This window comes from Salminus brasiliensis, chromosome 11 (assembly GCF_030463535.1).
Source record: "Salminus brasiliensis chromosome 11, fSalBra1.hap2, whole genome shotgun sequence".
Classification (NCBI taxonomy): Eukaryota; Metazoa; Chordata; class Actinopteri; order Characiformes; family Bryconidae; genus Salminus; species Salminus brasiliensis.
The window spans coordinates 1,889,599-1,915,919 of record NC_132888.1 but is presented as its reverse complement, the minus strand read 5'-3'; the positions used below and the strand labels follow the sequence as shown (position 1 = coordinate 1,915,919).

General features: G+C 42.8%; 1 protein-coding gene across 1 annotated transcript; it reads right to left on the bottom strand.

Annotated features, from left to right (window-relative positions):
* Positions 1–9,444: 9,444 nt before the first annotated feature.
* Positions 9,445–19,811, bottom strand: lrrc8da (leucine rich repeat containing 8 VRAC subunit Da). Its single transcript, XM_072691321.1, has 2 exons — positions 19,552–19,811; positions 9,445–12,509 (listed from the first exon to the last, which is right to left on the bottom strand). Exon 2 carries the CDS (start codon positions 12,505–12,507, stop codon positions 9,979–9,981), a length of 2,529 nt encoding a protein of 842 aa, XP_072547422.1. The 5' UTR covers positions 12,508–12,509; positions 19,552–19,811; the 3' UTR covers positions 9,445–9,978.
* Between the last annotated feature and the right edge of the window lie 6,510 nt (positions 19,812–26,321).

Below are 26,321 nucleotides of genomic sequence, written 5' to 3'. Positions count from 1 at the left end.
GCAGTGCTGCTGGAGTGCTGAAAATAGTCCACCAACCAGGAACGTCCTGTGGGCACTGATGAAGGACTCGAGGATGACCGACACAAACCAGCTGTGCAGCAGCAGATCAGAGAGCTTCTGTCTCTGACTTCACCTTCATCTACAAGCTGGAGGGTCTTATAGAGAGTGGACAGTGAGTGGACAGACAGTGTTTAAGCACTCCAGCAGCACTGCTGTGTCTGATTCGCTCAACACACTACTAACACACTCGCCACCACCAGGTCAGTCAGTGTCACTGCAGTCAGTGCTGAGAATGCTGACCCACCACCCAAAAAATACTACAGTCTGTTCTGTGGTGGTCCATCCTGTGGGGTCCTGAGCACTGAAGAGCAAACAGGGTGAGAGGAGGAGGCTGATAACAGAGTCGGCAGAGGATCGGATGGATACATATGCTCAGTGGGCCGAGTTCATTACAAACCAGGGGTGGTCATAATGTTCTGGTATGACTGTGTGGGTATGTGTGGGTACAGACTCGGTCACACGGCGTGTGATTAGAAAATAGTTTTCTTAAGGTCATATTTATTCCTATAAATATAAATGCACCTGAGATTTAGCTCCCCCTGGTGGACAAAAGAGGTGCCAGAACCTAGTCACTGCTGCAGCTAATCTCTAATATTAAACCCAGGTGACATTCTGATGGATGAGTACTTTCCTAAGTGTCCATCATGATAATATGGGTAGTACAGCACTTGTACAGTAAGTGCCCCAATTTAGAAAAATACATATATTAGTATTAATACAGATCCCACAGTTTCCCAAAGGGGCTAATACCATGATAAAGGCCTCTCTGGGTGCTCAGGCGACTCCCCAACACCATCATCCTAAGGCCTTTTTCATTAGACGAGTCTTCAGACGTTTAGGCATGGCTGGCTGGCTGGCTGGCTGGCTGGCTGGCTGGCATAATGAAGGCAGGGCCACTGAACCACCAACACGAGGGTCAAAAGCTTCACAAAGGCAGACTGAAACAAAGGGGTCTTTATAAAGAGGGCAATTAGCTCAGGAATGAGCTCCAGGTGTGTAATATTAGGCCTGGGTGGAGCCCAAGCCAGGCCAGAGCAGGGAGATAAATACCAGGTCCCACCCACAGGGGGAGACATTGTGCCAGCAGGTCTGCAGGCCAGAGCACTGATGCTGTGTTCTTCAGAATAGGGTAAACCCTTGTAATGCACTGGGAAGGGGAAGATACCTCTTCCCTGAATGAGACTGACTTGTGTGATCTGTTCTGTCCTGTGAATGTGACTCCAAGACAACCACAGTAACCACAGTCCACTACTGATTCTGTCTTCTTCTCCACCATGTTGAAAGGTTGAAGGTCACCTCAACTGGCGAACTCAGATATTAAAAAATCTTGAGGAGGGAGTAATAATAATTTATATAATTCAGAAAATTAAAAAATAATAAACGAATGCTGCGTTCAAGTGCTAGTCGGAGTAGATCCTACTTCCCACTCGTGTTGCCACCTTTCAGAAATAAAAATAAGGGACGCCCACCACGGCTCCTATGGGCCATGACCCCCACAGGCCCAACTACAAACATTTTTAATCTAAGAAATGTAATATATATAAATATACATTAAAGAATAAACATTTTTTTTGACTATTGTATTTATTTGTTAACTATTGTTCTATTATAGTATGCTTTGTTCTTTAAATGGTCATATATAATATTTATATTGGCTAATACTACTGATTATTAAATAAATCATCATTAATTCCACGTAAAATTTTTACAACTTGCCTTGTAATCATCTCCACTGACGCTCACACTTGTATCGGACATTTATAAAAATACAGAAAACTAAACTGGTTTAATACGGGACGCAACATTTAAGAGCCACATAAAGCACGATTGTGTATTTTACGGGTCAGGTGGTCACCCTACTTACAGAATTACAGAATGACGCCCCGTTCAAGTGCTTTGTGGCGGCTAATGTAATGTTCAGAACTTGAGCCTCTTGAAGACTTGAAGACTCGTCTAATGAAAAAGGCCTTAGGATGATGGTGTTGGGGAGTCGCCTGAGCACCCAGAGAGGCCTTTATCATGGTATTAGCCCCTTTGGGAAACTGTGGGATCTGTATTAATACTAATATATGTATTTACTATATTGGGGCACTTACTGTACAAGTGCTGTACTACCCATATTATCATGATGGACACTTAGGACAGTACACACCCATCAGAATGTCACCTGGGTTTAATATTAGAGATTAGCATGTGAACTTAGCATATGGCTAGCTATGTCTTATAGTTCATAACAGCAAAAAACAACTGCTGCGTTAAAGTGCTAGTCTGAAAATTATCAAAATTACAGAATGACCATAGTGTACGAAGTGCCCTGTTGTCGGAGCAGCGTGGCGGCTAATGTAATGTTAATTAGCAGAGTGGTGAATTTGCTGTGGATAGACTGATCAATAGCCCTGTTCTCTAACTTAAGAGGGTTTTCATGTGTCGGGAACTCGCATTTACCATAATTTTGACCTTAGCATGACTGCCAGCCCAAATCCGTCCAGACTGATTTTTGATGAATCCCATGAAATATGATTTTTTAATATTCGGATCCAAACCACATTTGTAGGGCTATGTCAGATTTTGCTCATTCGAACCATGCCCCCAGCAAATCGCTGCTCTTACATTTACATTTACATTTATGGCATTTAGCAGAGGCTCTTATCCAGAGCGACTTACAAGGTCACTGGTATTACAGAGGTGGGTCAGTGTAGTGTTAGGAGTCTGGCCCAAGGACTCTTATTGGTGTAGCGCAGCACCCACAGTCACCCAGACCAGGAATCGAACCCCAGTCTCCCACATGGTGTGGTAGCTCAGTGGCAGGTAGTGGTGTTATCTGTTGCACCACACCAACCACTACATATTTGCCTGTTTTTAGTAGTTTGAACCCCGCAGCTGCTTCTGAACACTGTGTCAATCATTCCGGATAAACTGACCAATAGAAATGCTCTAAATTACTTGGAGCTCTTATTTTACATCAGCTTCCATTCAGAGTTCAGAACATTTTGACCTTCTCCTAAAGTAAAGTCACCATTTTGGAGATACGTGTTTTCTGTTGGACAGTGACGATGCGATATTTGTGAGGAGATTACAGAGAAGGGAGAGAGACTCTGAAGCCCTGAGACCTTCGTCCCCCTCGTCACTGATAAGGAATGAGAGGTGATAAGAGCTGAGAGAGGAGCCGGGGTGGTGTAGGGTTGCGAGGTCTTGGTCGTAGACACGTGAACAAGGCAGGGATGGTGTATTTATAAGGTGTTGGGTTGGGAGGCGGGGCTTCAGGCATGTTCCTCCTCCCACATTTTTGTTATTTTTGTAATCAGATCGGCTGAGAGGACTGTCCACACTGTTAATAGGTGGGATTTGCGTGTTCGGACACTGGGTTGCCATGGTAACAACGTAGGTGCTGCCCAACGAGCTGCTGTCGTACGCAGAAGCAGGAAAGATGGCGGTCACTCTGGGTTTGACGTGGTCACTGCTGCATTGCAATCTGATTTGAGCGTCCAGACTGAGACACATCTGTACCATCTCCATGAGGATTTAGTCTGTCCAGACTATCAAAAATCAACCTGGATACAATCGGGTCTGGGCTGGCAGTCTGATACCTAAATACCCAAGACTTCAGACAGGGCTTTAGGTAGCAGCTGGTTTTTGATGCTCCAGTGCTGGTTGACCAGCATACCAGTGTTTAAAACACCAAATATTATGCAAATGTATTTTTGCCATAATGAGAATCTGCAGATATTCTTTCTATCAGAATTTCCTGATGAATGGACCAATAGAAATAGTTTTACATTGACTTCTATTGAAAGTGAGAAAGGGTTTTTCCTTCTCCTGTAAAATTGTCATTTTGGAGATACAAGATTTGTGCATGACAGCACTGATATGCTGTACCAGTCTGTACTGGTCTGCTGTTTTCTCTAGCAGAGTTAACGTAGGAACTTTTAGAGTTCCTCAGTTTAAAACTGTGGAGGAAAAACTAAAAACCTTTTCCGTGAAGGTTCCTCAAAGCCAAAGGTGTCAAAAGTATTCACACTCATTCCTCAGGTAGAAGTGAGTGGAGATACGAGGGTTTAAAAGACTTCTATAGAAGCTGAAGTATCAACTGAAGCTTTTTACTCCAGTAAAAGTGTAAAAGTACTGGTTTCAGAACGACTTCAAGTAGAAAAGTAAAAGTAATGGAAGGAAAACAAAGGCTGAAAGCTTAGGCCGCGCCACAGGGGTCTATAGTGCACTAGTGCACTGAATTATATGTAGATCCACCTCTTGCCTGGAGCTTCTAGATCCAGATCATCATCATGTTCTTCACCTCACCTGGCAGTGGTTTTAATGTTATGGCTGGTTGGGGTATGTTCCTTTACTCAGCAGTGAGCCGTAGAATCAGACTTTCAGAAAGGGCGTGTCTTTGGAGCGTATTTAAGGTGCACAGTGAGGCCTCTGAAGGTTGGCTTCCACTCTTCGTACCCTGGGGGACAGAAATGCACCTCGGCAGCTCGTCTGACTGACAGCGAGCAGGTTGGGACATGGTGAGCAGACGTGAATCATGCCTGAGTTTATGAGCTGAGGAAATGCTTTCTCTTCCTGCAGCAGCTGGATAGGGACGAGTTTCCTGTTCTGAAGCCGTGTGGTTGGCAATGACCTGCTTACTCACACTGATCTGCAAAACCTCCAGTTTCAGTTCAGCAAAAACGGCTGCTCATACACTGCTGTTCAAAAGCTATTGCCCCTTTTTTCTGCTGTTTATCAGTAATAACCCCATTATAAATAATTCAATTCATTACATTTTCATTTCTTTTTCATTTCAGAATCACCTGACATTGTCAAATTGCATTTCATTCTTTTTTACAGCACCCTATAATTGATCGGAAGCACCATACACTATACGGACAAAAGTAATGGGACACCTGCTGATTCATAGTTTCTTCTGAAATCAAGGGTGTTAAAAAGAGCTGATCCTGCCTAACTGCCTCTACTGTCCAGAGAAGAATAAGACTTTCTACTAGATTTTGAAGCAACTTGCTATAAAGATTTGATTGCATTCAGCAACAAGAGCGTTAGCAAGGTCAGGAGGTTGAATGGATAATTTCCATCTCACTTCATTATTCCCAGCTCCTCATCCCATCCAAAAGTACTGGATGGAGCTCCACCACCACCATCATTCCAGAGAACACAGTTCTTCCACTGCTCCACAGCTCCTCAATGCTGGGGGTCTTTATACCCCTCTAGTCCACGCCTGACATTAGGCAGCATGGAGCCAGAGCATCTGCTCCAGAGAGTCCTATTCTATTGGCAGTACTTCTTCTCTACAGGGACTAGACAAGCTGTGGGTCTGTGTGCATTTGCACATCTGTATTAGCAATGGGTGCAACTTAAAGTAGCGAAATGCATTAATTAGAAAGGGTGTCCACAAATATTTGGACATGTGGTGCATTTAGTATTTATGTAACATCGTTTTAGATTTTGTAAAAAAAACAGTCATTATGTTTTATAATGGGCAGAAGTGCAATATGTTCACTCTTGAAAATCCACAACATGTCATTTGGCAATGGGTGCACAAACTTTTGCATGAGGGAGTGTTTTCTTATACATTGTTCTGCAGCAACGTTGGTGTTATACTACTAATACCACTGATTCCAAACTTTTGAACAGCAGTGTGTGGTTTATCTCACAGTAGTCAGTCTCTAACCATGTAAACATTGGTTAAAATTAAAAATCTCGTGACTATTTTACTAAACAGACACCGAACTTAAAAGCTGAGCAAATTCATTTTAATAGGATATATAAAATCGAACCTCAGACACTGTGAAATCCAGCGAATCCCCAAACTACGGCCTAGGACAGTTTCTACGGTCAGTGAGTGCACTACCATTACATCACGACAGCAGCAGGGTGTGTATCTCCTGCCAGTCTTCCCCAGTACATGATATCCTCCTTATCAGCGAGCTTCAACTGCCAGTTGATTGGAGACACAATGTCCATTTCACCCACAGCAACAAGCTCAAAGCTGGCCTGTTTGGGAGAGCAGAAAACCTTAAAGAGCTCGGCTCCCACGTTTCAAAAGCACAAACCATCACAGACAGCCGGACTTACAGTACAAGTAATGTGCTGTATAGAAATAATTCAATAATTCATAATTCATCTTAAATATTCCCTGTTTTTCAGTATTTAACATGGTGCAGACCTCCAAAACAGACCTTAGCTGTCCTGTAATCCAGAGGAAATTCAGGCAGTATTCATGTTATATATATATATTTCTCAAAATAAAATCCAGACATTTGAAGAATTCATGTGTATTTTAAGACTTTAAACATACAGATTGTTTGTTTAATGGAATAATACTCAATATAATTTGTCTTTGAAAAAAATAATAAAGTCAAAGTGAAATTGATTGATTTTCTTCTACAAAGTAATGTCAATTACATAAATATATTATATATAACATATATTCTTGTTATATATATATATATATATATATATATATATATATATATATATTGTTATATATAACATAAATATTCACCCCCTTAACTGACACATTCCGACAGAGGTCCAGCAGGCAGCTGGTGCTGGTATAGTCTCATGGTTAGTGACCTGGAGATCAGCTGAGTGCAGTGAATGTGTCTTCAGTGACTGTAGTATAAAGACACCTGTCTGGAAAGTCCAGTCACTGGTTAATCAGTGTCAGTTAATGACTACAGAAAAAAACCATGAAGACCAAAGAGCACTCCTCACAGCTCCAAGAAAAGCTTACTGAAGAGGATCAGTCAGGGGATGATGAAGATGAGGTAAAAATCTGACCACCAAGTCATCTAGGAGTTCAAGCTTCAGTAGCTACGATGGGAAAGACATACAAAAAATGCATGTGACAGCTGTTGCCTGGGTTCTTCACCAGTCAGAGCTTTGTGGCAGAGTTACACCTCCACTACAGTTCACCCAAAGGCCTGTAGAAGACTCCAAGCTCAACCGGAAGAAGGTTTGTTGGTCTGATGATTGTCAGACACTTAACACTGCACATCACCACAGGCACACCATCCCCTCTGTGAAGCATGGTGGTGTCAGCATCATGCTGTGTTGAAGATGGACAAGTCAAAGCCCAGACCTCGAGAGAATTTGTGGCTGGACTGGAGAAACCTGACTCAGCTTGAGCAGTTTTGAAAAGAGGAATGGAGTAAAATTGCAGTGTCCAGATGTACAAGCCCGGCTGAGACTAATCCACACAGACTCGGCCCTGTGACTGCGGTCAATGTGGGGTGCAATGGTTAAATACTAACTTAAAGGGGGTGAAGATTCATGTAAACACTAATTTTACATAAGATATTTTCATTTAATTGACATTACTTTGTAGAAATCTGATTCCATAATAAAGCAATATACTGTATATATATATATATATGGGATGTTTCGAACCCAGTGACTCAGGATCAGAGTCTGATACAGACATTTTTAATGCAGTCCAGTTCTGATCCTTAGGTTTGCTGTAGCCCCGTGTCACCTGGCGTCCTCTAGTAAAAGAGATTAATAGACATGATCCTCAGCTGCTGCTGATGAACTTCTCATTTTTTGGACACCTACCCCGGACAGAGCTTTATTTGAACCAAAAAAAGCTACAAAGCCAAAAGCTAAAGTTGGTTCTAATGCTATCTCTCCATTCCACCTTAAATTATTAAAGGTGGGATGGAAAGTTCGGGAAAGGAAAACTTTAGCTTAAAGGTAGAGGTGAAGGTAAAGAGTGAGTTAGTTCATCTGTCAGAAGAGGAGGATCTAAACTCTTCCAGAAGATTTAGAAAAGATCTATTTTCTTTTTTGGTTTAGTTTAGAATTAAGTCTGATTATAGAAACTGATGTATAATTGTATAGATATATAGGTATAATGTATAATTTATAGAAACTCAAAGATTGGATTGGATCCGATCAGTATCGGTCAATAGTCAGCGTTAAGAGACGTGGATTGGACCGGGGTAAAAACCTTGGTCAGGACATCCCCAATATATATATACAGTGGGGAAAAAGTATTTAGTCAGCCACCAATTGTGAGAGGCCTGTAATTGACCTGAGGCCTGTAATTGACATCATAGGTAGACTCAACTATGAGAGACAAAATGAGAAAAAACATTCAGAGAATCACATTGTCTGATTTTTAAAGAATTTATTTGCAAATAATGGTGGAAAATAAGTATTTGGTCACCTACAAACAAGCAAGATTTCTGTCTGTCACAGACCTGTAACTTCTTCTTTAAGAGGCTTCTCTGTCCTCCACTCATTACCTGTATTAATGGCACCTGTTTGAACTGGTTAACAGTATAAAAGACACCTGCCCACAACCTCAAACAGTCACACTGTGAAGACCAAAGAGCTGTGGAAGGACACCAGAAACAGAACTGTAGACCTGCACCAGGCTGGGAAGACTGAATCTGCAATAGGCAGCAGCTTGGTGTGAAGAAATCTACTGTGGGAGCAATAATCAGAAAATGGGAGACCTACAAGACCACTGCTAATCTCCCTCCATCAGGGGCTCCACGCAAGATCTCAGCCCGTGGGGTCAAAATGATCACAAGAACGGTCAGCAGAAATCCCAGAACCACACGGAGGGACCTAGTGAATGACCTGCAGAAAGCTGGACCACCGTTACAAAGGCTACCGTCAGTAACACACTACGCCACCAGGGACTCAGATCTTGCAGTGCCAGGCGTGTTTCCCTGTACATATCCGGCGCGTCTGAAGTTTGCTAGAGAGCATTTGGATGTTCTGGAAGAGTTTTGGGAGAATGTCTGATGGTCAGATGAAACCAAAGTAGAACTGTTTGGTACAAACACAACTCGCTGTGTTTGGAGGAGAGTGAATGCTGAGTTGCGTCCAAAGAACGTCATACCAACTGTGAAGCATGGGGGCGGCAACATCATGCTTTGGGGCTGTTTCTCTGCAAAGGGACTAGAACGACTGGTCCGTGTACATGAAAGAATGAATGGGGTCATGTATTGTGAGATTTTGAGTACAAACCTCCTTCCATCAGCAAGGGCATTGAAGATGAAACGTGGCTGGGTCTTTCAGCATGACAATGATCCCAAACACACTGCCAGGGCAACAAAGGAGTGGCTTCGTAAGAAGCATTTCAAGGTCCTGGAGTGGCCTAGCCAGTCTCCAGATCTCAACCCCATAGAAAACCTTTGGAGGGAGTTGAAAGTCCGTGTTGCCGCCGACAACCCCAAAACATCACTGCTCTAGAGGAGATCTGCATGGAGGAATGGGCCAACATACCAGCAACGGTGTGAGCCAACCTTGTGAAGACTTGATGAACTTTTGTTATTGACCAAATACTTATTTTCCACCATTATTCACAAATAAATTCTTTAAAAATCAGACAATGTGATTTTCAGAATGTTTTTTCTCATTTTGTCTCTCATAGTTGAGTCTACCTATGATGTCAATTACAGGCCTCTCTCATCTTTTTAAGTGGGAGAACTTACACAATTGGTGACTGACTAAATACTTTTTCCCCCACTGTATATTCTTAATAAATACATTCATGCTTTGACCTGTTAACCTCACTGACAGCTTGTAGCCACACTAAGGTCCATCAGAGTTGTGCAGGTTTGAATTCTCAGTCTACAGTCAGCTTACTGGCCGCACTATTCAAGTTATTATGCATAGAAATGTGCTTTCTCCTTTTAATTCAATGGTCTGTCTGTATCATCACTGTCACGACAAAACCGTATCTCCAACCTGGAAACTTGAGAAGGGGCAGAAATCGTCCTTAGCTTTAGTATAAAATTCAGGTAACAAGACTTTAGATTGGACTAAAATTTCTCTCAGTCCATTCATCCTGAAACATTCACAAACGTAGGAGACACCGGGATCTAGCAAGTGGTTTTGATTGGACAGCAATGATACAGGGTTTTGCTTGACCCTCAAGGTGAAACAAATGGACACTAACAGAGATCAGATTGTAACATTATTATCTCTACTCATATTCTCTTTGATCTCGAGGGGAAGAGTGTCAAAAAGATGTTCCTCCACAACAAAGAGGCTTTTCTTGAGGTGCTGACACAGGCAGAGTTGGTACGGAAGGTAGCCGAGACAGTTCCCTTTCAGCTCGAGCTGAGTGAGCTGAACCAACTGCCCAACAGCCTCCGGTAAGATTGTGATGGCATTGTTTCCCAGACAAAGAACCTTCAGTTTGGTACACCTGAACAGCTGTTTGGGAAGAAACTCGACTTTATTGTCTGTCATGGCGAAGTGCTGAAGGTTCTGGAGAAGTCCGACCTCAGCTGGAATCAACGAAATGGAGTTGTGACTGAGATCCAGGTGCCTGAGCTTGGGAAGGTTAAACAGGGCCGCTGGAAGGGTTTCCAGTTTGTTGTGGGAGAGGTAGAGGGTCTCGATGTTCTTCACGTGGCTTATAGACTGCGGTATGGCGATAATCTTATTGTGCCAGAGCTTGAGGCAGGTCAGTCTCTTCAGGTGCTGGAAGCTGATGACCTCTTCGATGGTCCGAATGCTGTTGGATTTCAAATCCAGCTCTTGCAGGTTGGTCAAGCTGAAAATAGCATGGGGGATCCTCTCAAGATCGCAGTTATGGAGCTCCAGCTCGGCGAGGTTGGTCATCTTCTTAAGACTGTTCAGAACCACCACTTTCGTCCCATCATTGTGCACCACCAGCTTGACGAGATGTGGCGAGAGCTCTGCAAGGTTTGTGGGAATTTTGTTGAGATTGCTCTTCAGGTATAACATCTTCAGGTGCCTCAAGTCCTTTAGGGATTCCAAGCCAATCATTTTGTTGTGCTCTGAGCTTAGGTTGCCCACGAGGTACAGCTCCCTGAGGCTCCTCAAGAGATACACCCACGAAGGGATTTCAGCAACGTCTGTAAACTTTACATGAAGGCACCTCAGGTGATCCCGGAGGAAGATGAAGGCCGTGTGCTCGACCTTTGCGGGACAGTGGTACAAGTGCAGTTCCTGCAGGTTCATCATTTGGGAAACCTTGGCCGGGATTCTGACCTCGGGTATGAGCTCTAACTTGAGAACCTCGAGCTCTGTGATGTCAAACACAGCATTGGGGAGTCCAGGCAGCATGAAGAGGTGCAGCTCCTGTTTGTCCTGGGCGTTGGAGGTCACATGCTGCCGGAGTTTCTCGAACGTCCATTCGTGATTGAGGCTAATTTCCCGCAGCTTGTTCTCGCTGACCTCGGACAGGAAGACGCCGAATCGTTTGGAGTGCAACTGGTCGTACTGGTCGACCATATGCAGGAGAAACGCAAAGTCATTCTTGACGTCGGGGATATCACTAAAGCTGCTCTCCTCCCTGACCTTCTCAAAAGAGTACTCCTTCAGCGGTCGCCGAAACAGCCAGAATAGAGCATACAGGCACACGAGGCCGTAAAGGCTGATGATGGCCATGAAGGTGAAGAGGAGTTTCCTCAGCATGAACGCCATGTTGTGAGTGCAGAAGAATCTGTCGTATCCTGTTAGGTGCTGGATCTCCGGCTCGCAGAAATGTTTGAATTGGATCTCCGTGGCGAAAGTGGACGTGTAGCACAGGATGAAAATGAGCTTCAGCGCTTTGATGATGGTTTGCGCTACGTAGAGGTTATAGATGAAGACGCTGTCCTCTACGTGAGCTCGGAACGTTCGCACCTTCTCGAAAAGAGCCTTGGCCTGCTCCCCGTCTTTTTTGTCCAAAATGGTCATGCTCTGGCCTTCGGGAACACTCCTCTCGGTAGAAAACGTCACCTCGTTGTTTCCCAGCATGGGTGTAGTCGAGCCGCTGCCGTCCTCCTGACTGTCCGTGGAAACCTGCTTAGAGGAGGTCTGGCCCGCGATGATCCTCTGCTTGCTTTCCTCCGAGTCTTCGCAGGCCGTTTCCGAAAGAGCTTTCGTAGTCCAAGGGGATTCGAAACATCTACCCAGGATGGACACAAAGTGTTCGATCTTTGAGCTGGTCTTCGGGTACTTGAACCAAAAATTGCTGCTCACCATCAGCAAGATGCTGTGTATGAGGACAAGGTAGGGAGAGTACTTGGAGTACCAAGGCAAGGCAACATGGTAACACATCTGGTTGACAAAAATGTACTGCTGGTAGTCTAGGTTTGTTCTGCGGCCCCTGGGTTGAGGTTCTGTTGTGGTAGCGATGCTTTGGCTCAGAGCTGAAGTGGGTTCGGTGCCATGCATTTCATGCACAGCGCTGTCAGGAAGATCCTGAGTGGCTGAAGGTGCGGTACCCAGTGATGACGTGGAAGTGTACATTGAGCTACGTGTGGTGTAGGGGGTCGTACTCTCCGTATCAACCCTTTCTTCAAGAATGGGGAGGCACGCCACTTGGTCTTTGGTTATCTGCATAGTCCCAGCAAAAATGGCCAGCATCAGCATGACCAGCCCAAGATAGTCCATAAAGACGTCCCACCACGGCTTCAGTATTCGGTAGGTCGGCTGGACGTCATTGAGCGAGGCGACTTCTGTGAGTGTAAACATCTCTGCAACAGAAACAAAACACACGATTTGTGACAAAAGTATTGGGACACCTGCTCATCCATTGCTTCTTCTGAAATCAAGGGTATTAGATAGAGCTGATCCTGCTTCTGTTGGAGTAACTGTCTCTACCCTTCAGAGAAGGAGACTTTCTACTAGATTTTGGAGGAGCATTGCTGTGAGGGTTTGGTTGCATCACTCACCATTAAGAGCGTTAGTGAGGTCGGGATGTTGGATAGATGATCACCACCCCACCTCATCAACCCCAACTCATTTTAAAAGTACTGGATGGAGCTCCACCACCATCATTCCAGAGAACACAGCTCTTCCACTGCTCCACAGCTCCTCAATGCTGGGGGGCTTTATACCCCTCTAGTCCACGCCTGGCATTAGGCAGCATGGAGCCAATAGGGTCATGATGTTGATCTGCTGCAGAGAGTCCCATTCTATTGGCAGTACTTCTTTTCTACAGGGACTAGACAAGCTGTGTGTGCGGAACCTCTCTCTTCCTGGGCCCTGGAAGCGTTCGCCCCACCAAGCCTCCATCACAGCCCACAACCTAGAGCTAACCACCATGCATATGCATACGGGTCAGCCTCTCTACTGTCCCTCGTGTCCGAGTTTTAGCATTGTAGTGTGCATGTGCCTGGTCTAAGGCACTTAAAGTGACAAGGCTGATAGTGTGATAAGGCTTGAAGTATTTAGTGGTTAAACTAAATTAACCACCAGATGGTTAATAATCATGCCTATGTCTCAAAGCATTGTTACATCACAATATCATGAGGTCACAATGCATCATGACATCACAATATCATGAGGTCACAATGCATCGTTACATCACAATATCATGAGGTCACAATGCATCATGACATCACAATATCATGAGGTCACAATGCATCATGACATCACACTGTCATGAGGTCACAAAGCATTGTTACATCACAATATCATGAGGTCACAATGCATCATGACATCACAATATCATGAGGTCACAATGCATCGTTACATCACAATATCATGAGGTCACAATGCATTGTTACATCACACTGTCATGAGGTCAAAATGCATTGTTACATCACACTGTCATGAGGTCTCAATGCATCATGACATCACACTGTCATGAGGTCACAATGCATCGTTACATCACAATATCATGAGGTCACAATGCATTGTTACATCACACTGTCATGAGGTCACAATGCATTGTTACATCACACTGTCATGAGGTCACAATGCATCATGACATCACAATATCATGAGGTCACGATGCATCGTTACATCACATTGTCATGAGGTCACAATGCATTGTTACATCACACTGTCATGAGGTCACAATGCATGGTTACATCATTACATCACAATATGATCACAATAAATCGTTACATCACCATCATGAGGTCACAATGCATCTACCACAATACCATGACCTTGGTTGGTCACAGTTCTTGGTAGGTTGGTTTGCCTGTTGGTTCTGTGTTTGTTTGATTCTTTCGTTAGTCTGTGTTCAGATGGTTCCCCAGTTTGTTTTCTTGAAGCCAGTTTGTTCTGTTTTGTTATAATATATTGTAAAATATGTAAAATATATTAACATTAAAGTACAAATATAGTTCTAGGTCCAGTCTTACCAAAACAGCTCAGTTCTAGGGATACTTTGTAGTGCCTAACAAATATACTTAAATATACTTAAATATACTGCACTCTGCGTCTTAGTATCTTACAAATCTACTTTTATTATTCTTATATTTAACATTTCTAATGTTCTCCAGACCTACAGAACTTCATAAGAAGGAGGAGCTTTCCTGAGTTTGGACAGTCGTGCACCTGAGTTACCCAAGTTTCCTTCCACTACACTGCGGCAAGCATCTCACACTTCGTGTTCCTGCATGTCTTTATTGCAAAACATGAAGAGAAGCGCGAGCGAGTTGCTAAACTGTTGCCACAGACCTCACAGAAGGTTGCATGCCAGTGAGCACTGCAGTTCAGACAGGTTGTAAAGGGCTTTTAGGTCGGCAGTGAAGAGCGCCGGTACTCACTCAGCACCTCCGAGGTAAACAGTGGGCCTCCCACCCATCCTGTGGCATCTTAAAGGTCCAGTCAATGGAAATAGGGATGGGTGATCAGGCCAGGGCTGCACATTTGGTCTGAAAAGTGTATAACAGGCAAGAGCCACCAGGAATATACACAGTCATGTGAAAAAGTTAAGACACCCCATGAAAACCTTTGTCTTTTTGAATATATTTAAACACCTGGAGATCTGATCTTCATGTGACCAGCACTGAGAGACGGAGGTAATCTAACTAAACTTCTTTAATCTTTAACTAAACGTCTTTAATCATTATTCAATTCATTAATAATTAATTAATATTAATACTGATTAATAGAAATGATTACTACTTCAAATGTGTAGAATCAGAACCAGGTGCAGAACATCAGCTGCTGTACTTTGACATCAACTATGGTGAGAGCTACCTGCTACCCTTGTGGTCTGGTCTTGGGCTGATCTTGCTGGGACGGTCTGATCTGGTCATGTTGGTCAGCTGTTCCTCTTGTAGATAATTTAGTGGACAGTGGAACAGCGGCTGATCTCTAACTGTTCTGAGATCTGTTTAAACCTCTTCCCAGACTCCTCTGCTCTTTCTGAAGGCCTCAGAGAGCTCTCTGGATCTGGCCATGATGGTGATCTTCACCTCTCACTTCAACCATCAAGATCAGACCAGGCTAAAAAAAGGTCTGATGTCCACAGATGATCACCGAAGGCTAAATAGCGAATGTTAGTATATGTATGTGACGGCCATGTCGCAGGAGGGTGGTTCAGTGTAGATTAGCTTACGTTAGACAGCCAGCCAGACTTCTCTACCGGTGTTTTGAGGCGAATCGAACCAAAATATGTCCCATTTGTATGTCTCGGGTATGTCCATGGTTAGCATTGTCTCGGGTTAAAGGTAAAAGTGCAGTGGCTAAAAAGAAAGAGGCAGCTTGCCGAGTCATTAATAGCCCGGAGCCCTAACCACTGAGCCCCCACTGCCCCGTTAGCACTGTTAGCGATACCATGGGAACACGTCCACAGATAGAAGTTGGACAGTACTGTGGGTATGACTGATTTAATGAGACACGGGTAGACAGCAGTGCTGATCAACTGTATAACACGACTGCTTTTACTACTACTGTTAAATTAACACACAGTGTGCCCATCCTGGATTGTGAACTCTGCGTTGGTGAGGCTCGGCTGACTTTCCGAGTAGGAGATCCGACATATGGGGCGTTCCGGTCGAAATCTCCTTCTTAAAAATCTGACATCCAGCTTGAAATGAACCTGTTATAGCGGTATTTAATATAACACACACACACACACACACACACACACACATATATATATATATATATAATATGTGTTATTAGTAGTCAAGCCTGGCTACCCAAGGTCACACACTTGCTGCCATAGCTATGCTGACTTAACATGCTAACTCGGCACAAATCGGACAGGGGTGCTAATCAGGTAACGACAGTCTCACCTTTACCCTTTAAGACCAAATTCTCGTTTGTTTTTATTAAAGACGTTGATGAGATGTTGTCTCTCTCTCTCTCTCTCTCATTCTGCCCCAGAAAAAGAACAGTTTGGAGATTCATTGAACGCCCAACTTTGTCTTGACCTTCATGTCCATGATAAGTGTGAGGAAACGTCCCACCACAGCAACAAGCAGTATTATTATCAGGAGTGGTGGCAACATGTTCTCTGAGACACGTTCAGTACAGAGACTCAGTTTTATGGTGTGGTAATATTACCCCTACAGTAAAATTCACCCAATTTTTGGAACTGCTGCCGATGCAACATCACAGGGCAACCAACGCGCCGGGAGGAAAGCGCTGCATGCCCGGCTCCAGTGCACCAGCCTGCAGTCGCCAGCGACGGCTAGTACTGCAACGAAGTGGGTAGAGAGAGCGCCATCTACCCACCCTGGAGAGAGCAAGACCAACTGTGCTCTCTCGATGGCTAGCAGCATGACCGAGATTCGAACCAGCGATCCTCGGGTCATAGGGACAGCGTCTAAATAAATTAAAAATTATGAACAAAACTTTAAAAAATAATACATTTTAATTATATATAAATTAATTTGAGAATCTGAATTCTAAATACAAGCGTAAAGTCTTGCATTAGCACCCTCTACCATGTTATATTAACCCTTAGCATGTTGTATTAGCACTAATGGTGTTCCATTAATCGTGCAGTAGAGCCCAATTAACACTTAGTGTTCTATTAACAGCAACGGCTTTGCATTAGCACCTGTATAACTCATAACCATGTTATAGTAGCGATTCCAGCACTGCAGTAGTATTACATCATCACCAGCAGTGTTGAATAAGCCCCAACACAGCCCTGAAATATCAGTACCACATTAACACGTATCCAGTGCTGAACAATTACACAGTGTTGACCCCAGTGACCCCGGTGAGAGAGAACTGAACACTGGGGACGTCGCTGTGTACTGTGACCTGCTGTATTCTGTAGGTTACACAGGCCTACAGAGGCTGCGGTGTGTCTGACAGGTGGAGATCCAGCATTAAGCTGAACATTTTGGTGTGAAATATCTGGCCACGGTGATAATGATGGAGCCGAGACAGTTCGACCTCCGTCAGTACTACATCACTGCTGTGTTCAGACCCAATCGAAAGCCATCACAGTGTAAAGCCTACCATACAGTACTGCACCGTTGTACAGCGTTTAGGCCTAACGTACAGTGTTACAAACACCTATACTGTGTTAAGGCCTGCCACACAATACTGCATTAACACCTATGCAATGATAAGTGCAACCATACAGTTTTCCAAAGCTTATACAGTGTTAAGGGCCATCATACAGTATTGCAAACACTTATACAGGGTTAAGACCTACCATACAATACTGCATTAACACCTATACCGTGTTAAGGCCTACCAGGCAATACTGCATTAACACCTATATAATAATAAGTGCAATAATACAATATTGCAAACACCTATATAGTGTTAAGGCCTACCATACAGTATTGTAAACACCTACACAGCATTAAGGCATACCATACAGTCTTGCATTAACACATATAGAGTGTTTAGGCCTACCATAAAGAACTGCAAACTGCAAAAAAAAAGTGTTCAGGCCTCCCAAACAACATTGGATTAACACCTGTATTGTGTTAAGGACTACCGTACAGCATTGCAAACATCTATACAGTGTTACGGCCTACCACACAGTATTGTAATAACACCTATACAGTGTTAAGGCATATTATACAGTATAGCAAACACCTATACAATAGTTAGTGTGACCATACAGTATTTTAAACATCCACACAGTGTTAAGCCCTACCATACAGTCTTGCATCAACACCTACACAGTGTTAAGCCCTACCATACAATACTGCATTAACACCTATACAGTGTTAAGGCATATTATACAGTATAGCAAACACCTATACAATAGTAAGTGCGACCATACAGTATTTTAAACACCTACACAGCGTTAAGCCCTACCATACAGTATTGCATTAACACATTCACAGCGTTAAGCCCTACCATACAGTATTGCATTAACACATATACAGCGTTAGTGCCTACCACACAATACTGCATGAACACCTATACAGTGTTAAGCCTTACCATACAGTCTTGTATTAACACCCATACAGTGTTAAGGCATATTATACAGTATAGCAAACACCTATACAGCATTAATGTCTACCATACAGTATTGCAACCATCTAAACAGTATTAAGGTCTACCATACAGTCTTGCATTAACACCTATACAGTGTTAAGCCCTAACATACAGTATTGCAAACACTTATACAGTGTTAAGGCATATTATACAGTATAGCAAACACCTATATAGTGTTAAGCAATACCATACAGTCTTGAATTAACACCTACACAGTGTTAAGGCCTACCATACAATACTGCATTAACACCTATACAGTGTTAAGGCATATTATACAGTATAGCAAACACCTATATAGTGTTAAGCAATACCATACAGTCTTGAATTAACACCTACACAGTGTTAAGGCCTACCATACTGTATTGCATTAACACCTACACAGTATTAAGCCCTACCATACAGTATTGCAAACACATACAGTGTTAAGGCATATTATACAGTATAGCAAACACCTATACAACAGTAAGTGTGACCATACAGTATTTTAAACACCTGTATAGTGTTAAGGGCTATCGCACAGTTTTGCCAACACCTATACAGTGTTAAGGCATATTATACAGTATAGCAAACACCTATACAACAGTAAGTGCGACCATACAGTATTTTAAACACCTGTATAGTGTTCAGGCCTCCCATACAGTCTTGCATTAACACTTACACAGTGTTAAGCTCTACCATGCCGCACTGCATGAACACCTACACATTAAATCCTGGAAATTAATACATGCACTTGCAATATGTTTCTAAATATTAAAATCTATTAGAAATGTATTATGGATGTCATCCTTCTGGGACTCTCTGGGGGTCTGTAAAGCTTAGTCTAGTCTAGTCTGGTGAGTATATGATAGTTAAAGGGGGTAGTTGATGGATTTAGTGGTGTGTGTGCTGTGTTTGGGGTTGTAGAGTTGTTTATGGAGCATTTGCATCAGTTTAGCTTCATATTCTGCAGCTTGTGGTTGGAATTTCCCGTTCCACCTTAAATGGTGCAGCAGTTACATTCGGGCGCCTGAGGCGCCCGAATGTAACTGCTGCACCATTTAAGGTGGAACGGGAAATTCGATAAGGTGGTAAAAAAAAGGAAGGCAACTCGTCATATTAAGACAATAGGGTGTTGCACTAACCCGAGGAGTGTGTACCACACCGGAAAAAGCACACCTCATTTCAACACTCAACAAGGCTGTTCATTATTACACTCGCCTCCAGTACCATGTTTTTACCCCTCAAATCCACCCATAGAGCAGATCAGCTTAACCCATGACACCCAGACCCAAACTAAATGCCAACAAAGTCAAAGTTAAATGCACAAATCCCATGGAAATGCACCGGTACTGGCACCCCAGCGTATTACCCACTTACCGTGCTGGATGGCGTGTCCAGGCGGTCCTCCAGACACGTCCCTCCAGAGGCAAAACACGACGGAATTTCACTGGACAGACCCCTGACCCTCTCCATGCGCCCGGACCAGCGCGAAGCCCTGCACACTTTCTGTTCACCAGCGTGCGCGAGGACGACGTCGATGTGGGTGTAGGTGCCGTCCCCGGCCTGTAGGGGGCGCCGCGTCTGTCACTCATTACAACAACAACAACAACAACAGCAACGTCGACCAACGTCCAAGGCTGTCAAGCTGCACTTTGCCTCCACCTTTCAGACGTTCCTGGGTGTCTCTGATTGTTCTGGACATTTAAAGGGCAAGTCCACTGCATTTTAAAATTTCCCCAAAAATAAAAATTCCAGGGGACTATTTTATGGCACAGCACCCTGCATATATCCCTCCACTATGGGTATATGTGGGTGTATGGGTTAGCGTAAGGAGCATTTAAAGGGCAAGTCCACTGCATTTTAAAATTTCCCCAAAATTTTAAATGCTAGGGGACTATTTTATGGCACAGCACCCTGCATGTATCCCTCCACTATGGGTATATGTGGGTATACAGATTAGCATAAAGGAGCATTGTTAAGACACATGCTTACAGTTATAGCCCCACAGTGAGGGACAGCAGTGTCCTGGACATTAAAAGGGCAAGTCCACTGCATTTTAAAATTTCCAAAAAAATTCGATGAAAAAAAAAGCAAAAGTTTAAAAAATAAAGATTCCAGGGAACTATTTTACGGCACAGCACCCCGCATGTATCCCTCCACTATGGGTATATGTGGGTATTGTTAAGCCACATGCTCACAGTTATAGCCCCACAGTGAGGGACAGCAGTGGGTCAGTTATCGGATCCTGGAGTGCTTAATAATTTAAGTCAGAAGGCAGTACACAATGTGTCCGAATGTTTGTGGACACCCCTTCATTCATCCATTGCTGGAGGGCTGTCCATAGCAGATCTACATGATGACCCTATTGGCTCCATGCTGCCTAATGCCAGGCGTGGGCTAGATAGAGGGGTATGAAGACCCCCAGCATTGAGGAGCTGTGGAGCAGTGGAGGAACTGTGTTCTCTGGAATGATGGATGGTGGTGAAGCTCCATCCAGTACTTTTAGATGGGATGAGCTGAGGAGTCGCTCTTATGTCTGACTGCAATCAAATCCTCACAGCAATGCTTCTTCTCCAAAATCTAGTCGAAAGTCTTCTTCTTCTCTGGACAGTAGAAACAGTCACTCCAACAAAAGCAGGATCAGCTCTTTTTTCTGTTTTTAAATAAGCAGGTGTCCCAATACTTTTGTCCAAAAAGTGTATAGAGATACTCTACAACCCTGCCTCTCTCTCTCTCTCTCTCTCTCTCTCGTGCGCGCGCTCTGTGTGTATTGTTGCTCTGTCACGGCAGGCTGGTGAGGAGGAGGAGGAAGTGTCTAGGCAACTGAAACCTCTCCTGGATGGTTTGTTCAGGTTTCAGCCAGTCTGCGCGAGAGCCTGCCGTCACTGCCCTCGCCTGACTCACCCGGGGATGGGAGGACCCAGCTCAGCTCAGCCCTGAACACACACAGGCTGTCTTACTCGTACAGCACCCTACTGTCACATCACACACACACACATACACACACACACCTACTGTGAGTTTCCACCAGGTGGGTTCACAGTCTACTGCTGCACAATGTAACACCCCCCCCCACCACCACCCCCAATGGTTCCATGGTGGTCCCTTTCCATTGACAGACTGGGTCCGTTGTACAGTAACAGATGGGCTACAGTGTGCGGAGTATGATAAGTGTTTCTGATAAAGTGGCCCCAGAGAGAGTGGGGGCACAGGTGCACAGGTTTTTATATGTACACTGATCAGCCATAACATTAAAACCACGGCCAGCTGAAGTGAAGAACACTGGCTCCAGTGGCTCCATCTGTCGAGGGGTGGATCTGCATATTAGGCAATGAGTGGACGGTCAGTTCTTGAAGGTGATAAAGACACTTTGACAAGAACCAGACTGTGATGTTCTAGATAATGACTGGGTCAGAACATCTCCACCAGAACATCAGGCCTGTAGGTTGTAGGGTGTATCAAAAGTGCTCCAATAAAAGACATGAAAGGTCATGGGTGGCAAAGGCTCACTGATGCTTATGGAGGCCCCGTCCACCTCACATCCTACAGGACTTACAGGATCTGCTGCTGCTAACGTTAGTCTTGGTGCTCCAGAGACCACAGCAGGACACCTTCAGAGGTCTTGCAGAGTCCATACCTCGACAGGTCAGAGCTGTTTGAGCAACACGAGGGGAGCTCACTCAATACAAGGCAGGTGGTTTTAATGTTATGGCTCACGCTTTAAAACAACCCTGCTTGTTTGTGCCAGTTGCCACCATGTGCATGGATACAGAGACTGGGAATTCTCCACTGGGACTGAGGGATTCAGATGGCATCAGCGTTAGTCCCAGCTGCTCCACCCTGCTCTAAAAGCAACGCATGAATCACTTACATACAGTTATTACAGACAACTGGTCTTATACACCAAATAAACATACAGTCAGAGCGTCTACCTGTAATTAACTCTATATAACATTAGAATAAACCCAAATAAACATAAAGTCAGTGGTCAGTGAGAGTGTCTACCTGTAATTAACTCTATATAACATTAGAATAAACCCAAATAAACATAAAGTCAGTGGTCAGTGAGTTTGTCTACCTGTAATTAACTCTATATAACATTAGAATAAACCCAAATAAACATAAAGTCAGTGGTCAGTGAGAGTGTCTACCTGTAATTAACTCTATATAACATTAGAATAAACCCAAATAAACATAAAGTCAGTGGTCAGTGAGAGTGTCTACCTGTAATTAACTCTATATAACATTAGAATAAACCCAAATAAACAGAAAGTCAGCAGTCAGTGAGAGCGTCTACCTGTAATTAACTCTATATAACATTAGAATAAACCCAAATAAACATAAAGTCAGTGGTCAGTGAGAGTGTCTACCTGTAATTAACTCTATATAACATTAGAATAAACCCAAATAAACATAAAGTCAGTGGTCAGTGAGAGTGTCTACCTGTAATTAACTCTATATAACATTAGAATAAACCCAAATAAACATAAAGTCAGTGGTCAGTGAGAGTGTCTACCTGTAATTAACTCTATATAACATTAGAATAAACCCAAATAAACAGAAAGTCAGCAGTCAGTGAGAGCGTCTACCTGTAATTAACTCTATATAACATTAGAATAAACCCAAATAAACATAAAGTCAGTGGTCAGTGAGTTTGTCTACCTGTAATTAACTCTATATAACATTAGAATAAACCCAAATAAACATAAAGTCAGTGGTCAGTGAGAGTGTCTACCTGTAATTAACTCTATATAACATTAGAATAAACCCAAATAAACATAAAGTCAGTGGTCAGTGAGAGTGTCTACCTGTAATTAACTCTATATAACATTAGAATAAACCCAAATAAACAGAAAGTCAGCAGTCAGTGAGAGCGTCTACCTGTAATTAACTCTATATAACATTAGAATAAACCCAAATAAACATAAAGTCAGTGGTCAGTGAGAGTGTCTACCTGTAATTAACTCTATATAACATTAGAATAAACCCAAATAAACATAAAGTCAGTGGTCAGTGAGAGTGTCTACCTGTAATTAACTCTATATAACATTAGAATAAACCCAAATAAACATAAAGTCAGTGGTCAGTGAGTTTGTCTACCTGTAATTAACTCTATATAACATTAGAATAAACCCAAATAAACATAAAGTCAGTGGTCAGTGAGAGTGTCTACCTGTAATTAACTCTATATAACATTAGAATAAACCCAAATAAACATAAAGTCAGTGGTCAGTGAGAGTGTCTACCTGTAATTAACTCTATATAACATTAGAATAAACCCAAATAAACAGAAAGTCAGCAGTCAGTGAGAGCGTCTACCTGTAATTAACTCTATATAACATTAGAATAAACCCAAATAAACATAAAGTCAGTGGTCAGTGAGAGTGTCTACCTGTAATTAACTCTATATAACATTAGAATAAACCCAAATAAACATAAAGTCAGCGGTCAGTGAGAGTGTCTACCTGTAATTAACTCTATATAACATTAGAATAAACCCAAAAACTCTATGGAAAATCCTTCCTCAAAGGCCCAACAATGGCAGCCCGGGTATCAAACCCATAACCTGGTGACAGTAAAAAAAAAAAGTTTAAAATGAACATTTATTTAGAGGCATAAAAAACACTACTGTGAACTTTTGACCCCTCATCTTCTGACTGATGAATTTAGGTTTATTACTTAAAGTTAAAATCAAATTTAACATTAATTTTAAATTAATTAGTTTATTTACTCAAAGTGAGCTCAGGGCTTTAACCCTTTAAGTCTGCAGCCGAAGGCTCCTTGCAGAGTAACTGCAGGGTAAACAGTAGGCCGAATAAGCCGAGTTGGTCTTAAGTTGTGGGACTAAGGACTAAACGTCTTGATGCTTTGAGGGGTCTGGAGTATTTAGGGGGTTTTCCCACTACAGTACATGTGAATGGAAGGAGATCTATAAACGAAGCCTTTTCTGTTCTAAACCCATCACGCTTGTCTCCTCCTTCAGACCTCAGGCTCAGGTCTACATGTCAGGAGCACTCACGTTCTTTAGAGGCTTTAAATATGCAGACGACTTATTCACAGTGCCAGCGTACGTCAGCAGGGCAGTCAGTACCCCACAGTTATAGTCACATGACATGGTGAGGAACTTCCTCTCCAGGTCTGAGGCAGCGGACAGGAGCTGGAGTATATTTAGGTCTGCCATGAAGCTGATTTAACCACTGAGTTCAGCGCCGAAGATTCATCATCTGATTCAGATCAGATTACCAGCTGCTTAAAAGTAGAATGCAGCAACGGCGGCGTCCCGAGGTGTGTATCAGCTGTGTTTAAGGCCCCTCTGCCTGTGTAAATACTGAATATTAAAGGGGAAGTCCACTGATTTTCCAAAGTTTCATGTTCTGAGGATTTTTTTTTGGGGGGGGGGGGGGGGGGCCTTCACTGAGCTTCACTGTGATCTCTTTACAGTGGTGGTGAATGGAATCAGGCCAGGGTTGCCATGACTACAGCACAGATACAGCCCATATTTTATCTCCTACCCAAACCCACCGGTGCAGCTACCCAGTTTTATATAGAATGATGATGATGATGATGATGATGAAGGTAAAATAGTGAAGAATAGAGAATCTGAACTAATGCAGTTTTCTTTAGGGACTACTTTCTGTAGCCGCACTACACCCTGCAGCATGTATCCCTCCACCATTTTAATGATCTGGTTCTAAAAGCAGGTTCTAGAGCCGAGCTCTTCTCAGAACTCTGGTAGAACAGTGTCTCAGGCATCAGGCAGCGTCTTCATCACCATTAGGTGAAGAACTTTCTGTGAGGAGCTTTTATTAGAGCTTCAGACGTCATTCAAGTTTGGTGGAATAACCCTGACTCTAACTAATTAAAGGGATATTTCATTTAAATAATCCAAGACAAACTCTATACTAATGATAGAGAGAGGTGTCAGTTAGTATGGCATAAAGTATCCTGGCTTAAACTTCCATTTATTACACATACACTATTTGGACAAAAGTATTTGGACACCTGCTTGTTTGTTGTTTATTCTGAAATCAATGGTATTAAAAATAGTTTATCCTGCTTTTGTCGGAGTAATGGAGATTATGGTGCAACATTGCAGTGAGGATTTGACTGCATTCAGCAATAAGACCATTAGTGAGGTCAGGATGTTGGATGACCACTATTCACTTCCATTCAATAATGACTCCCTTAAAAGCTCCCTCTAGTGATTGTAGTCATTTTCTGGTGTAATAGGGAGAATAGAAAGAGGCCTGCTGTTATTGGTGGGTTTACATCACCACAGGAGATGACGGCGAATATCACAGCGTAGCATAGCATAGCATAGCCTGGATCATTGTTTAGCACTGTAACAAATTTTTTAATTATTTTTATTTGTAAAATAATTCCTGCAACTGCAAATATTTCCATAACCAGCAGAGTCTGGCCGTAATCTCTTATTTTTCTCAAATTACAATTTTTTTTTTTTTGGGGGGGGGGGGTTGGAATCAGCCTGTTTTCAGTGTTTGCAGTAAATACACATCAGTTTACTGAACATTTATTATTCTACTGTGCCAGTTTTATATTCTAGGACCCCTTTATGCAAATTACTTTTGTACTCCTTCTCCTTGTGCCTCTTTTAGCTGCAACACTTCTTATAATGTCATTCTGAGTGGGTGGGGCTAAACCGTAGCTGTGTGTATATATGTATGTATATGTATATATAGTTTGTAGTACTACAGTTGTAGTTTTTGGGTTTGTATTTTGGAGATATTTGGTTTGTATTTTGGAGATATTTGGTTTGTATTTGGTCTGTATTTGGTTTGTATTTGGGAGGTATTTAGTTTGTATTTGGTCTGTATTTGGTTTGTATTTGGGAGGTATTTGGTTTGTATTTTGGAGGTATTTGGTTTGTATTTGGTCTGTATTTGGGAGGTATTTGGTTTGTATTTTGGAGGTATTTGGTTTGTATTTGGTCTGTATTTGGGAGGTATTTGGTTTGTATTTGGGAGGTATTTGGTTTGTATTTTGGAGGGATTTGGTTTGTATTTTGGAGGTATTGGGTTTGTATTTGGGAGGTATTTGGTTTGTATTTGGGAGGTATTTGGTCTGTATTTTGGAGATATTGGGTTTGTATTTTGGAGGGATTTGGTTTGTATTTGGTTTGTATTTGG

Bases quoted from the DNA above. Each gene is read 5' to 3' on its own strand.
- lrrc8da (XM_072691321.1), bottom strand. From the start codon at position 12,507: ATGTTTACACTCACAGAAGTCGCCTCGCTCAATGACGTCCAGCCGACC.